The sequence below is a fragment of the Scleropages formosus genome, chromosome 16, assembly GCF_900964775.1.
Source record: "Scleropages formosus chromosome 16, fSclFor1.1, whole genome shotgun sequence".
NCBI classification, from domain to species: Eukaryota; Metazoa; Chordata; class Actinopteri; order Osteoglossiformes; family Osteoglossidae; genus Scleropages; species Scleropages formosus.
In genome coordinates, this window is record NC_041821.1 from 21,777,515 (window position 1) to 21,793,643 (window position 16,129).

The 16,129-nt window shown below is 46.3% G+C and overlaps 1 protein-coding gene across 3 annotated transcripts in view; it reads right to left on the reverse strand.

Annotated features, from left to right (window-relative positions):
• The window catches only part of LOC108933615 (potassium voltage-gated channel subfamily KQT member 5-like), a 132,952-nt gene extending 126,322 nt beyond the window's left edge, over positions 1-6,630 (reverse strand). For all 3 annotated transcript variants that reach the window (XM_029258968.1, XM_029258967.1, XM_029258969.1), the window contains exon 1: positions 5,023-6,630. In XM_029258968.1, coding sequence (XP_029114801.1) covers positions 5,023-5,378 — 356 coding nt within the window. In that variant the 5' untranslated portion in view covers positions 5,379-6,630. The remainder of the gene's footprint in view (positions 1-5,022) is intronic.
• Positions 6,631-16,129: the final 9,499 nt, after the last annotated feature.

Below are 16,129 nucleotides of genomic sequence, written 5' to 3' on the forward strand. Positions count from 1 at the left end.
CAAACATTACTTGAGCCAAATCCAGGTCCAAATCTCTGGGGCTTTTATTACATTCAGCAAAGATTAAGGGCTCTTTCCTGTTCGCTTTAACACTGTGTATGAGCTCTTCTCCATGTCCAGACTCATCGATCTCCCAACTGGCCTCTAGATCTTTTACTAAAGGAACGGGGGCCTCGCCATCTCCCTGGAATCCAGACCCTTTTTCAAGACAGTGCCACCTGACGCCTTCGAAATCTATGTCAGAAGACTGCGCCTTCGTCCGAGCCATCATCTGCTCACCCCGCTTGCTCCTGTACCACGTTACCTTTGGACCTCACCCCAAATCGGTACCGATGTCCAGTCCCTCCCGGCACGTCCCCCCAACAGCTCCTCTTTGCATCGCTTTGCACACTCATCCAGTATGTGTTCCTCCAAGTATTTAATTTGCTGGCATGTTTGTCCAGGGCAACTTATGATGTTACTTTTGTATGCTAAGCTTCTTACAATGAATTACCCATTTATAATGCTGGGTAAATTTTACAGAAATTGCAATTTGGGGTAAGTACTTTGTTCAAGGGTACTGCAACAGGCATGGGATTCAAAACAGGAACCTTCAAATAGAGGCAACGGCTCTAACCGCTACACTACCGTCTGCCTCAATTTGTTTGTGTTCTTGTTCTGCATGCACAGCTAAGTAAATTAAAGAACTTAAAAAAACTATGAAAAAAGAACTTTACATCATACATGTCTGAACACTACCTTAATTTAACCTTTTTTTAATTAATCAGTTTGCAGCATACAAACTGCTTACAGTAGATGGGAGGGAGAGGAATCGTTTGAAAAATGTTTTAAACTCAAATTTGGGTTGCAGTAAAATATTCTGAACTTTCCTGATCACAGGAAAGAGATGAATATCTTAACACAGAGAAAGCAGTACCAAGAACACAGTGCAATGTCTGCAAGAGCAGAAAGAAAATTGTGAAGCACACCCTTTTTTTTCATCCTCTCATCTGCCTCCAAATGGGGGGGGGGGTCACAAAAATGCAATATTTCAGACAAGTTACTCAGGGTATAAATAATTGCTATTTTAACACATTCCAAAGAATCCACCAGAAACAACAGATAAGCAATAGCACCATTTTGGCAGATATAGACATGGCTCATATGTGTTAATGCAAAGTGTCTTTATTCATTTGTCTGCCGCCACCATGAACCATTATTACATTACCAGTACCGAAATGAAAAGACACAGCAGCTCAGTGGAAACAAACACTGCTGCACTAACATGGACCCCTGTCAGACGCCTGTTCCGAGTATCTCGTTGTTATAAATCAACTCGCTATCACGGATTCGAGCACAAGGCCATCCAAAGATACGTACAAAAATAAACCCTAGCTGGAAAAACAGAATATTTTCATGCAATTTTAGATTTAGTGGATGCTGACGCTATTTTGGCAAGAACTAAATTACGTAAAAAAAAAAATCAGCTCCGGAAAAGTAATGAAACATGCCAAAGGCTTGAAATCAAAAAATTAAATTTGAAAGACTGAGACTTTGCAGATATTACAAGCCAATCATCGATTTAAAAAGCATATTTCAAAAGTAAAAGCTATTTTGAATAAACGAAATAATTAAATTCCAAGCTAATTGTAACCAAATGTCCCATATCCACAAGAAATTCAATATGCAATGGACATTAAGTGCAAACTATGAATAGATGAATTGCGGGATTATCACTTGGGTTTTTTACATTTATATGTACAATATTATCCCTTTAAGCATACAGAGGGGAAAAAAAAATATTGAGAGGTTTCATCTTTGGTCTGCTGTGTTTGGCCATTTTATTCCATTAATCAGTGAACTATCTCTTAGCTCTAAAACCCACTATCAACATAAACACTTAATTTTTTTCTCCACTCTGCTCAAGCAAATGCTGGGGTTTCTCTTACAATTCTACTTCTCTACAACTGTAAATAGAAGCTTGGTTTCGGCTACACTTTCAAAATTACTTTACCTTCCGGTGCGAAACGTAGAGGATGGATATGTTCTGCAGAAGCACCAGTGTATTGTGTAAGTGTAGTGCTGTAATTGTGAACAGGGGAAGGACCGTGGGGTTTCCAGTGCAACACACCAAGAGTGGCATGGACTTTTTTTTTTTAGAAACACTCAAGCTTACACGTTTTCCGCGCCCCGATGCTATGAACTTCAAACTCCTCAGTCGTCACTGTCATCGTCAAACATGAAACGCTATCAATCTTGCAGTCAAACACGGCAGTTTATATTCGCCCCTATCATCCATCATCGTTCCTGTCTGCTCAGCAAGCTCCTTGGTATGTTAAGATCCATTAGAACCTCTTTGCCTGATTCGCACAGACCAGCGCCAGTACATCACGAGTGTCTGATGCACTTGCCATTCACTGTCACCAAAGCCTGAGAAGGTTTCTCCGCGCCCCAAATTCTGACAAGAAGGTTGCAAAAAAGGTCTGAGAGCATTCAAATAAACGAACGGCAATAGCGGTTTCGAAACTGAAGCTCAGCCCTTGTACATCCTGCACTTATCCACTTCCTTCATGGTTGTGCACAATTCTGTGCACAAGTACAGCCACAGCACTTGCTCAGGGTCAGTAAAGGAAATATCTGAGTAGTTCTAACAAGGCTCTACGCTCTGTGTGTGTGCGCATGTATTCTGCTTTTTTTGCTGAAGATCCTGCTACCTCTTTTGCCTAAAGGCTAATAGAAACCATTCCTTTTGCGTCCAGCCATGTCGGTGTTTTCCAAACTGCCCTTTTAATGTACAGGATTCAGCCGGAACCACTCAGTGCTTTCATTACCTTAATTAATACAATTTCAGTCTCTTGATGACAGGTCACTGGGAGAGCTCATCTGAAATCAATTTCACAAGAGGACATTGCCCTTATTAAGGGAACGGTGCGTCGCCTTCGGAGCGTCTGCAAACTCCTGGGAAGCGCAGGCATGTTGAGCAGACCGCCTTCACCTTGACCATCCAGGCCACGCGGATAAAAACAGCATCCTGCCCTACGGCAGAAAGGCCGCGGTCAGTCATAGGAGCCTCCTGGACGCTCCTTTATACCCCACCGCAGCAGCACTCAGCTACACTCTGTCATGTTAAGCAGTAAAATACTAAATGGGTGAAAGCCTCAAAATTACAGTCTCATCTCTTCTAATGAAGCATAATAGCACAGACTAAACCATTCGGTTTCCGACACAATGTAGCTTGTAAGATCAGTGTAAAGTAAAATTAATAATTGGTGAAAAACAAAAGGAAAAAAAAGGTTCCTCACTGATTATACTAAGTGTTCTTGAAAGTATTGCAGGGTTTAGAGAGGTTTTACAAACAGGTTCGCTCTGCATTATCAGGCCAGTGGACTAATTAGGCATTTACTACTTCAATAAAGCTATTTAAAGCTTTCACTTTAGGTGCTTGTCTCGAAAGTAACGGCAGTGAACGCCACGGGGCCATGTAACCTGTGTGGCAAGACTGCCTGTCAACATTAATGTTCACTAGACCATTTATATTTATTTAGTAGACAGTTTTGTTCAAAGCGACTTCCAACAAACTCTATGTAGTGTTATCATCCCCCACACCTTATTCACCGTGGTGACTTACACCGCTAGATACACTACTTACACTGGGTCACTCAACCATACATCAGTGGAACACACTCTCTCTCTGTCACTCACACACTATGGGGGAACCTGAACAGCATATCTTTGGAGGGTGGGAGGAAACCCACACAGACATGGGGAGAACATGCAAACTCCACACAGACTGAGTGGAGATCGAACCCAAGTCCTCTCACACAACCAAGGAGATGTGAGACAGCAGTGCTATTCGCTGTGCCAGCAATTGCCCAGAGAGAAACAGCATATTTTTCTTCATGCCAGCAGTGAAACACACACACACACACACACACACACACAGTCCACCTGGCAGTGAGAACAAGGCGTTTGAAGAGCTGATGTGGAGAAGAGCTTTTCCCACTTAGACACCATTCCTCTCACTGAGGAGGAAGAGGGGAAAAATGCTGTTACTGGCCTGCACGTACAGGTGCATCCGTTTTTTTTTTTTTCTTTTTTTTCTTAAACCATTAATCCAAGAGAATATTTTTTGCAATACACTTTGAGAAACCCCAGTCAGTATTATTACACGCACAGGCTTCACAAAATACACGTTGGGGAGCGAACACAGCTCCATCGCGGAGCTCGTCAAACCAGCCGACGACGAACAAGACGAAGAGTGGAAACAACAACTGCCAGCAATTTCTGTCTCCTCTAAAACTGGAGTCTAATTGTGCTTAATGTTCAGTTCAGTACGTTGGAGGAAAGAGGACAGCGCAGTTGATGCATTTAAAAGAGGAATAAGAGCTCCACTCCGGAGAATCTGGGGGGAATGATAAAGATGTTGCACGCGCTTGAAGACGCGCGCGCGCCCCTCTCGCGCTGCCTCAGTGTGCGGACTGTCAAGAGTATCGAAGGGCTCCTCCGCGGCAAAGCGCCACTAAAGTGGGTCAATGAGTCGAGTCGATAGACGTAACAAACCAAATTCCTCATCACCCGTTTCCGCCGGCGCCTGCTAAGTTTTCTGCGAAGCAGGCATTCGAGCGTCTGGCTGGGGAACATATTTCAAATGATGTTCTCATTCGATAACAAACAGGTGTATCTTCACACCGAAGAAACATGATGTGACAAACTTTTTTTGTCCCCCTGACTCAGCTGATGGTAGCCATATAATTACATTTAGAGAGAGAAAACCCGCCAAAAATCAGATAAACTAGATCAATCCCCTAAAGAGAATTTCCGAAGAGTCCTCGCCTCGCTAATCTGGAAACGCGAAGCAATCAATGAGGTAAACTGATAATGCGACAAAAACATAAAATGAAACAAGAAGACAGCAAGACAAGAGTGCGCGCTCCTGCAGCAACAGGTGAAGTCCCGCGCACGTCACTGTGCGCGCGCACAACTTCAGCTGCCGGTGCGGGAAGGATGCGCGGCTCGCGGGAAAGGTGGTTAAGGTTCACTCACACGAAGGCATGGTACACGAAGGCGAGCGCGCGCGGTCTTTCCAGCACGTTGTACAGGTAGTTCTGCACCCTGCGGTAGCGCGCGTTCCGGCGCCCGCTCTGCGCGCTGTACACCAGCGGCTTCCCGAGGAGGCTCAGGCGCGCTCCCTGCTTTCCCCTCGCGCTGTCCGCGGGCCCGCCGCACCCGGCCGAAAGCAAGCCGTCCGCAGCCCTGGCGGCCGCGCCGCCTCCGCCGCCGCTGTTCATCCTGCCGCCGGACTCCACATCCTTGGAGCCGTAGCCGGCGGCGCGGCGCCCGGGCGAGGTCTTCATCCAGAGCCCGGAGCCGCCCTCATCTCCGCTGTGGTTGCGGGGCATGGCATCACCAGCTCGAGCTGGGGGCGCGCTGCGTGATCCCGCCGGGTCATGCACACGCAGCTGTGGCTGAACGGAGCTAGCTGTCACCGTCTCGAAAAGTCGCGCGCGCGCTTACGTCCGCTTCCTTGGAGTGAAAACTTAAAAGAGCCAATGAATCGCACAGGTGATGACAGCGATGACAGGGGGGAGACACCATCCGCTCGACCCCGGCCGGCGCGCGGTCACTGTCACTGTCTCTGTCCGTGTCCAGCGCACTGAAGCGGCCCAGCGGTTGTACTGCGAACCCCAACAGAGCCGTGGCCATGGGAGAGGAGCTCTATTAGACACGGCTTTGGGGGGAGTGTCCCCAACCCCCGGGCAGATGTTGGGTGGGGTTGGGGGGTACCAGCAGACCTGGGGGGGGGGGGTCTCCTGTTCTCCAAACTTCACTTGGCCTCACACGGTCCGCTCGCGGAGATGAAACAATAAAAATATCGGCAACACTGGAGCCGAGTGCAAGCTGTTGCTTTCAATCCAGATGTCGCTTGTCCTTTTCTCTGTTGCGTCTGCTTCTGTGTCGCGCTGAATTCATCTTCAAATGACATTAGAACTTTTTTTCAATTATTATGATATTATTTTTTAAAATAAAGAAAAGAGGAGAGCAATAGCATGCGCGTCAGTCCTCAGAGCAATAACGCTCGGATGTGGTCACTGTGTGACACCCACGTCTCCCGTGAACATCTCCATTCAGCTCGTTCCCTCCGTCTGCGAGCTGCCCGTCGCGCCCACAATGTCCGCGTAAGAAGGCACTCGTGTCGCACCGAGGAACAGCGACAGCGATCTCACAGCCATTCCGCCCTCATTCGACGCGAGCGCGTCGAGAAAACACGCACGTGCGGCTCTTCGCGTTGAAGGAGCGCCGTCGGAGCCCCTGCTGTGCGCCACATTATTTATGATAAGAGTGAAGTTTCCATTGCGCGGACACACGATAAAAGACACACGTGTCATCCACAGAGAAGGAGTGTGACCGTTCTCTAGACTACTTACATTCCATAAGCAGCTCGATTCGAGGACTTAAATATATGCAAAAAAAGGAGCCCCCCAAGTGCGCATCAGTCAGTGTGTCCAGCACGCGTCCGCGTCCAGATCCGCCGATCTGCGTCTCTCCATGTCCGACTCCTCACTTATCTCCCTATTCCTCAAGCTTTCTCCTTTTCATTTTTCTTTGCTTGCTATGAACACTGAAATGCACCGACTTGCTCACAGTTCCTTATTCTAAGACTGTAGGCTTGTGTCACAGCGGATCACGTGATCCAAAGTGACTGAGGAGCGCACGCACGCGCGGTGTTAGTGGGCATGGTGACTCCGCTGACTCGTGAAAGTGGCAGAAAACCTCCCGCGCAATAAATTATGCGGGGCCACACCGCTTACGGAGCGTCGCACATTTTCACGACGGTGTGTCTTTATAATATATTATATATAAATGAGAGTGTTTGAGTCGTTGTGACACGGTGTCCGGGGGGGCGCGGGGGGGCATGTCTCCCAGGGGGGCACAGGGGCGATGGGCACAGCGCCCCACTCGTCGGTGCACGTGCGTGTGTGGGCGGAAACGAGGCGGATGCGGAGGCTCCGGTGCGTCAGTCAGTCGAGACGGCATCTTAACGGCACTGAGTGCCGCGAGACACTTCGTGCGCACATTGTTCGCGCGCATCGCGTCGCCTCGCATCTTCACGTAATCATGTGTCTCTAACTGTTTTCCTCCAGTACAGTACAGCTTCACTGCAGTGAGTGAAGCTGTACTGTACTGCTCGTGACGATAATTCCTTATTCTGCTCCCGCAGTTCAGCACCAAACTGTCCGCAAATCTATGATGACATTTAGGTTCCTGCTAGATCCTGTATAAAAGATGCACTTAAAGAATACACTTCAGAAGTACTTATAAAAATTACAATTGGTCTACTATAATTTACTCAGAAAGAAACAAAGACTGTGATTTAATTAGAGTGACTGTGATTTAATTAATAGAGTAACACATTTTTTAGAATGTATATGTATAAAACATAGCCCAGAAATACACCCAGTGTATATAAACAACATTTCTCGAGAAAAGAAAAAGATTTTTTGAAGGAGCAGGTCAGTACATGTCAGACCAAATGTATGCAAGGCATTGACTATATTCACACTTTTTTAAAATATTTATTTATGCTACATACTGTATATTTTGGGGACCCTGTTTGGGCACAAAATAGGTTGAGTTTGGTTCCAAAAACAACTTTACGAAAACTTGTGTCAATACAGCAGTTGATACACTGGACAGTCAGTCCATTGTACAGTTGCTTAAGTCACTAATGAAGAAAAGCCTGAATGTTAAGGCTTCATTTTACTGTGTATGTCCTTAAATTTACATTTACTCATTTAGCTGGTGCTTTTCTCCTAAGCAACTTACAATGTTAAGGCCACAATTATTTACCCATTTATACAGCTGGCTAATTTTACCAGAGCAATTCAGGGTAAGTACCTTGCTCAAGGGTACTACAGCCAGGGGGGGGAGTCAAACCTGTAATCTTGGGGTCCAAAGGCAGTAGCTCAAACTACTACGCTACCAGCTGTCCCTCTTCTAAAAGCCTGTAAATCCAAGATACATTAATGCTGAACAACATTTCATGAAATTGCTGGCCTTGGAGAATAATGAAACATATATGACTGCTCAGAACTGACAGGTTCCTTAATTGTACCCCAAAAAAGTGTTATTTCTTGTTCAAAACACTATCTGACCAGTGGACAACAGGGAAGCAAAGTAAAACGTGAGCCATGACAGTGAAAGGTAACAGTATTCCGGAGCAATAAGCCCCTTTATTCTTTAAGTGTGCATTTAATTTTTTTCATCAAAGAAAAAAAGGCACAGGCCGTTTTACTTGAAGAAACACAGCGGCATTATGACCTCTTTAGAAAAACTGCCAGGATTTTTGCCGAAAGAACATTTTTTTAGCAGAACGACTTGCCTTATGTCTCTTTTCTTTCTCTGTTTTGACAATATCTTTGTTATTTTTATCTTTTTAATTTGTCAACTATGTCCTTTTAGGACTTTTGCACTCATGTAGAGATTTTCCTGCTGGTGCAGCTGGCCTACGCTTTCTCAATGCTATTAATTTTCTTTTCTATGTGTAAGCCCTGTATTAAAAATAATTTTAAAAAATCACATTAAGAAATAATGGCTTTTTTTACTTACATTTTTTCCACTAAAAGTGTGGATTATTTTGTGTTTGGATCATAGTTAAGTTGTGTTTTACCGTGCTGCTAAGTCATGTGGCTGAGGGCTGGACTTCAAGGACTCTGCCATTTTAGAAGAAGTATGAATTTTCTTTTAACTCAGCTGGCAAAAAGCACCGTTTCCTGTGGACCTGCTGTGAGCTCTGATGATCTGCGAAATTCGGGTGACATATCACACTTTCAGAACGCTTCAGTGTCTGTTGCTCACTGTAAACACAGGTGCAGTTTCCGAACCTGTTTGAGTCTCCCTGTAGTATCATTATTTATTTATTCTTTGCTTTTGCTTTTAACTATTTTTCAGTCGAGCCACTCCATAAAATCTCATGTGAAGTTTTATTGATTGAAACAAATTGCACTGATGAGAGCTTCAATACTATGGTTTATTTTTAAATTATTCTGGTGATTAATTTCCGTTTTTTTCTTTTGGATTCGTTCTCTTGAGGATCATCATCATGCGGCAGTGATCTTACATACTACAATCAGATTTCACCAAGTTTTCATTTCTTTGCTTCACATATTGTCTTTATCCATTTTTTACATGCAGCAATTAAGAATAAATGTAAAATAAAGTCACGGAGTCCCAGTGTGACCTTTTATATCATTCTAAAAATACTGCATACCATCTGTCAGTTCTGAAATTAGTAACACTATGCAAAAACTACAATAAAAATCATCATTATACAACCATCTTTCACATGTACAACTTTACACTGAGCAAATCTGACCTTATAATAGATTTTTAATTAATTTTAATTGCAAATAGTCCTTAACATCACCAGTGGACCTCAGGCATCTAAAGCAGATCTCACACCTGCTTTGAGAGTGAAACTTTCATTGGTGGTATTATTTATCTAAACTCATTTATCTTATGTACATACTGCATATTGTGTTCTTTCGGGGGAAATGTGCCCCGACTACTGGTGTCTTCTGGAAAGGGTGTGTGTGTGTGTGTGTGTGTGTGTGTGTGTGTGCGTGCGTGTATTCACTTCTCACTTCATCTTCTGCAGAACTACGCCCTCCAGTGGCGGTACATGTGCAGCACAACCACATCTCCTGCCCACGCTTACATTAATTCATTGCTCCAGAGCGACTTACAATGTTAATCGACTTATGATTATTTACCCATTTATACAGCTGGATAATTTTACTGGAGCAATTTAGGGTAAGTACTTTGCTCCAGGGTACTACAGCTGGAAGTGGGGATTGAACCTAGAACCTTTGGGTCCAAAGGCAGTAGCAGCTGTACCACACAAATGCACAACTGTAAAAGTGTAGTAACTCCTTCGCATCATGTGTGAAAACACCGCACGCTTCTTGTGGAAAAAAAAAAGGACTGTAAAAAGAAGTCAATATCTTAAAATTATTATTCCAAATAAAATTCAATAAAAGAACTTCAATAAGAGCCTGAAGTGCAGGAACATTTATAAGGGGCAATAATTTCAGCAGAATGATGTAATTTGTTTTAACTGCTTTTTATAGATTAGGTTATAAAGTAAATTTTATTAAATGCTGTTGTGACATGTTTAATAACATTTGTTTTATGTGTTTCAGCACACTGCTGCTCCAGACTTTGAGGTGTAAATAAAGCCCAGTATTCAACAGAGCACCACTTCTAATATCTGTTATTAACATCTATTTAATTATGATTTATGAGAAGAGTTCTGTTTTCATGAAAAAACAACAAATAAATCAGTTATCTTTAGTTATAGTTGATTTTAAACTTTTTTTATTTTCTTAGGAGGCAATATTAAAATAAAGGAAATGTAGCTTCATTTGCATTGAAACAAAATTTTCCACTGTTCCTGTTGTCAAGGATTTTATTCATATTCCCTGTTAATAGCTTTTAATTATCAAAAATCCCCCAAAGGCAATAAGAAACATAATCAAGAGTGACTTCATTCAGTGTCTTCTCTCTCTGGAAATTTTCTCATAACATGACCTGGAGCATTTGATAATAAATAAAAATAATGCATGGGGGCGCGGTGGTGCAGTGGGTTCGCCTGGGTCCTGCTCTCCGGTGGGTCTGGGGTTCGAGTCCTGCTTGGGGTGCCTTGCGGCGGACTGGTGTCCCGTCCTGGGTGTGTCCCCTCCCCCTCCGGCCTTACGCCCTGTGTTGCCGGGTAGGCTCCGGTTCCCCGCAACCCCATTTGGGATAAGTGGTTCAGAAAATGTGTGTGTGTGTGTAAAAAATAATGCTCTCAAGGTTACAAAAGCACAACTGTTTGAGGCGGACACTTTTACAAACAAATCACCCTGACAAAATTTTTTCCAAGTTATCTAATTAATGCAATGAGCAGCACATGCTGGGAGGCACTGAGGGTGTAGGACCTCAAATGCTCCAGCCCTGGAGTCATTCCACGAGATGTCGTGCTTTAATCCTTCTGCTATATTGCATGTTTTGGGATTGAAGGCAACAGAGAGCACAAACTCGGCTGCAACGGTGAAAGCATATTAGTCAAGATGCATCCCATTGAGCTTGACCCCACTGAAGGCCATGCCGTTGTGTCTTTGAGAGGGATTCTGAAATAGCAATGGTGAAGCAATGAAAGAACCCGAAGAGCCCATCGTAGAGTCTTCGCGGCGCCTGTGCCAAATGTAAAGTAATACGACTGGCTCGCAGGGGGGACTCGCGGCAGGTGTCAACCAGACCACGCACTCTCCAGCCGTACTGACAAACCAGCACAGCTGTGCCAAGCATGTGTTCTGTTGCATTCCACAGTGCCAGCAGTCACACACACAGCACACACGCCTACGCTCCTTACCAACTGGATGGAGTCCCACCGTGAGCGCGCGCACACCCAACATGGTTCAGTTGACGAGGTCACCATGACTGAGCCTTGAGACTAGATCGCGGGTTTTGTTTTTTTCCATCTCTGCTGCAAGGTCTGCAGTTTATGTTCTTGGTTTTGGCTCTGTCTGGAGAAGTTTTATTGGTCTGAGTTTCCAGAAATAGTCTGATTCATCTGCAGTCTTAAACTCATATGTGCTTCAACATTTTATTCCATTACGAGTCCTGCGTCTGGAATTTGGTCCTATGGTGATTAAGCACTCGTTTGTAATTCAATTCGACCTTAGACCAATACCACGGCTTTGGACCAGCGACGTTTGCGCTTGGACTTAGATGCAGTTCCCCACTCTCAGATGCTTCCAAGAGTTTTTCAAGCGGGACTCCCATGCCGGACCAATCAGGCACCGTAAAAGCAAAATCGCCAAAGATCTGAACAGCCAGAGCTCATTTCAAGAGCAGCAGATTTGACTTGCGAAGGTTAAGAATCATCTGAAAGATATCAACGGAATCGGTTCATCTGAGTTTGTCCCTCTTAGTCACGTGAGGGAAAGTTGAAGAATCTTCGTTGTTCAGTGCAACGCAGAGGTCGAGTTGCTGGAGTGTGAAGGCTGCTTTAAAAAGCACATACTTCATCCATATTACTGCTTCCCATGTGTCTTTACTCAATTTCATACGTGAAGAACTCATTGATTCAAAAGACCCCCCCCCCCCCCATTGTCTTTTCTATTTTTATTTTATGAAATCAATTCTGAATTTTTGACCTTGTCGTTTTTTTTTTTTTTGAGGTTTAAGAGCGTGTATTTCACGAAAATTATTATAACACATTTCAGCAAAGAGTTTATTGGAAGCATTAAAGCTTCATCTAAAGAGTTTTATTTCGAACTACCCTGAACAAGGGCAGCGTGGCGGTGCAGTGGGTAGCAGCATTTCCTCACAGCTCCTGGGCTGTGGGTTTGGACATGAGAACGAATAGAGCTCAGTCTGTCGGCAGGTTGCATGTTCTTACATCTACATTTATTCATTTAGCAGATGCTTTTGTCCAAAGCGACGTACATCTCAGCAAAAGTACAATTTATGCATTACATTAAGAGAAAGAGACATAGCTGCAGACGTGTGACTCATGTAAACCTAGTTTACCTACCACTTGCTGCACCGAGGTTCCTTGTTCAGGTAGGTGCATAAAACACAGGATAGACAAATTCTGATACCCTCCTACCAAATATATATATATATATATATTTATATATATGTTTTATAATATTATAAGATACACAAGCAAGCAAATACAATGCCGGAGTGGTGGCTGATTTATCTAGTGATGTTCATGAAGTTACGTTGCATGAACATTTACACCGTACATGAGCTGGAGAGATCTTGAGAGTTCTTCCCATGCTTTTGGCATGCAAGTCTCTTCAAGATGCTCCACAGCCCAATGACATGTGTTTCAAGTGAACCGTCCATCTATCCATCCATCTTCTGTCCCGCTTGTCCTAAAAGGGTCGCAGTGGCAGCAGGGAGAGCAGAGAGGCCCAGCCACCCCTGTCCTCCGCAACTTCCTCCAGCTCAACTTGGGGGATCTCCAGCCGTTCCCAGGCCAACTGTGAGATATAATCCCTCCAGCGGGTCCTGGGCCGACCTCGGGGCTTCGTCCCAGTTGGCCGTGCCCGGTATACCTCCAAAGGGAGGCGTCCAGGGGGCATCCTTATCAGATGCCTGAACCACCTCAACTGGCTCCTCTCAGTGTGAAGGAGTAGCGGCTCTACTCTGAGCTCCTCCCGGATGTCCGAACTCCTCACCTTGTCACGGAGAGTGAGTCCCAGCACACTGCGGAGAAAACTCATTTCGGCCGCTTGTATCCGCAACCTTATTCTTTCGGTCATCACCCAGAGGTGATGACCATAGGTCAGGGTAGGGACGTAGATCGACCAGTAAATGGAGATCTTCGCCTTATGGCTCAGCTCCCCCTTCACCACTACAGACCAGTACAGCGACAGCATTACTGCTGCCGCTGCTCCCAGTCTGTGGCCGATCTCACGCTCCCTTCTTCCCTCACTTGTGAACAAGACCCCAAGATACTTGAACTCCTCCACCTGGGGCAAAAACTCTCCCCTTACCTGGAGGGGGCATACCATCCTTTTCCGTGAGAGAACCATGGACTCAGACTTGGAGGTGCTGATTCTCATACCAGCTGCTTCACACTCGGCTGCAAACCTTTCCAGTGCGTGCTGAAGGCAGTCATGTGACGGTGCCAAAAGGACAACATCATCCGCAAAAAGCAGAGACGTCACATTCCGAATCCCACACAGAATGCCCTCCAGACCTCGACTGCGCCTTGATATCCTGTCCATGAAAACCACAAACAGGAGTGGAGACAAGGCACAACCTTGCCGGAGTCCAGCACCTGCACTGAACAGGCCTGACTTAATGCCCAGTATGCGGACACAGCTTTCGCTCCGTATGTACAAGGACCGAATGGCCCGCAGTAGTGGCCCCGGTACCCCATATTTCCGAAGCACCTCCCACAGAATTTCCCAGGGAACACGGTCATAGGCCTTCTCCAAGTCCACAAAACACATGTAGACTGGATTAGCAAATTCCCATGCCCTTTCAATGATCTGTGCAAGGGTGAAAAGCTGGTCCACTGTTCCACGGCCAGGGCAGAATCCGCATTGTTCCTCTTCAATCTGAGGTTCAGCTATCAGCCGGAGCCTCCTCTGCAGCACCCCGACATAGACTTTCCCAGGGAGGCTGAGAAGTGTGATGCCCCGATAGTTGGCACACACTCTCCGGTCCCCTTTCTTAAAGATAGGGACCACCACCCCAGTTTGCCGGTCCAAGGGCACTGTCCCCGAGGTTCATGCAACATTGCAGAGGCGTGTCAACCATGACAGCCCTGCAACATCCAGGGCCTTAAGCATTTCCGGGCGGATCTCATCCACCCCCGGCGCTTTGCCACTGTGGAGCTTACCAACTACCTCAGTGACTTCCACCAGGGAAATGGACTCTGACAGCACGAAAGCCTCCAGCCCTGACTCATGTAAGGGAGGCATATCACTTGGGTTTAAGAGTTCTTCAAAGTGCTCCTTCCACCTCCCGACAATGTCCTCATCAGAGGTCAGAGTTTCTCCACTCCTGCTGAGCACAGCCTGAGCGAAACTCCTCCGACCCCTTCTGAGCTGCCGGATGGTTCTCCAGAACCTATTTGAAGCCGACCGATAGTCGTTTTCCATGGCCTCTCTAAACTCCTCCCATGCCCGGGCTTTTGCTTCTGCACCCACAGCCGCTGCTGCCTTTTTCGCCTGCCGGTACCTGTCTGCTGAGTCAGGAGTCCCCAGAGCCAACCAGGCCCTAAAGGCCTCCTTCTTCAGCTTGACGGCTTCCCTCACCACCGGTGTCCACCAGCGGGTTCTCGGGTTGCCACCCTGGCTGGCACCAACAAGCTTTTGGCCACAGCTGTGCCTGGCTGCTTCCACAATGGAGGTTTTGAACAGGGTCCATTCAGACATCAGTTGACAGCTCAGCACCTCTCTTCACCCAAGTGTCCAAAACATGTGGCCTCAAGTCCGAAGAAACGAATACAAAGTCGATCATTGACCTTTGGCCCAAGGAGCTCTGGTACCAAGTACACTTATGAGCATCCTTGTCTTCGAACATGGTGTTTGTTATGGACAAACCATGATTAGCACAGAAGTCCAATAACATTTCACCATTCGGGTTCAGATCAGGCAGGCCGTTCTTCCCAATCACCCCCCGCCAGATTTCCCAGTCATTGCCAACGTGAGCGTTGAAGTCCCCCAGCAGGACAATGGAGTCTGTCCAGAACCCCTCCCACCTTCTTCAAGAAAGCCAAATACTCTGAACTGCTGTTTGGTGCATAAGCACACAACAGTCAAAGTTTTCCTCTCTGTGACCCTAAGCTGCATTGAGGCGATCCGCTTGTCCACCGGGGCAAATTCCAACTGTATGGCAGCCAGCCGGGGACTTGTGAGTATCCCCACACCCGCCCAGTGCCTCTCACCTCGTGCAACTCCTGAGTAGGAGAGGGACCACCCCTTATCAAGGAGTTTATTTCCAGAGCCAACACTGTGAGTGGAGGTGAACCCAACTATATCTAGTTGGTATTTCTCAACCTCCCGCACCAGTTCCGGCTCCTTCCCCCCAAGTGAGGTGACATTCCATGTACCAAGAGCCGGTTTTCGTCGCGAGGGGCCGTGACGTCATGCGCCACCCCGCCCCCTCCCGCTGCCAGGTATACATAGCACTGGACCCCCATGCTGGACCTTTCAGGTGGTGGGCCCACATGGCTCCCCCACAATGCCTTTTCGGGCTGAGCCTGACTCCAGGGGTAGGTCCCGGTGACCCTATTCTGGGCAGGGTAAACGTTCTCTTGTTTCCATTTTTCATTGGAGGTTTTTGGATTGTTTTAGTTAGTCTGGATCTTCACTCCAGATCTGTTTGCCTTGGGAGACCCTACCAGGAGCATAATGCTCCCGACGACATAGCTCTGGAGATCCCTAGATCACGCAAGCCCTTCCGCCACGCCAAGGCCCCGATCCAGGAAGGGTCAAGTGAACCGGTGTCTTTGAATTGTCCTTAGTGTGTGTACTGTATGTGTGAGGGATTGTGTGTATCTGACTGCCCTGCAGTGGACAGTGTCTCATCCACAGTCTACTCTGCCTCATGCCCCAGGATAGACTCTGGACCACGGCAACCC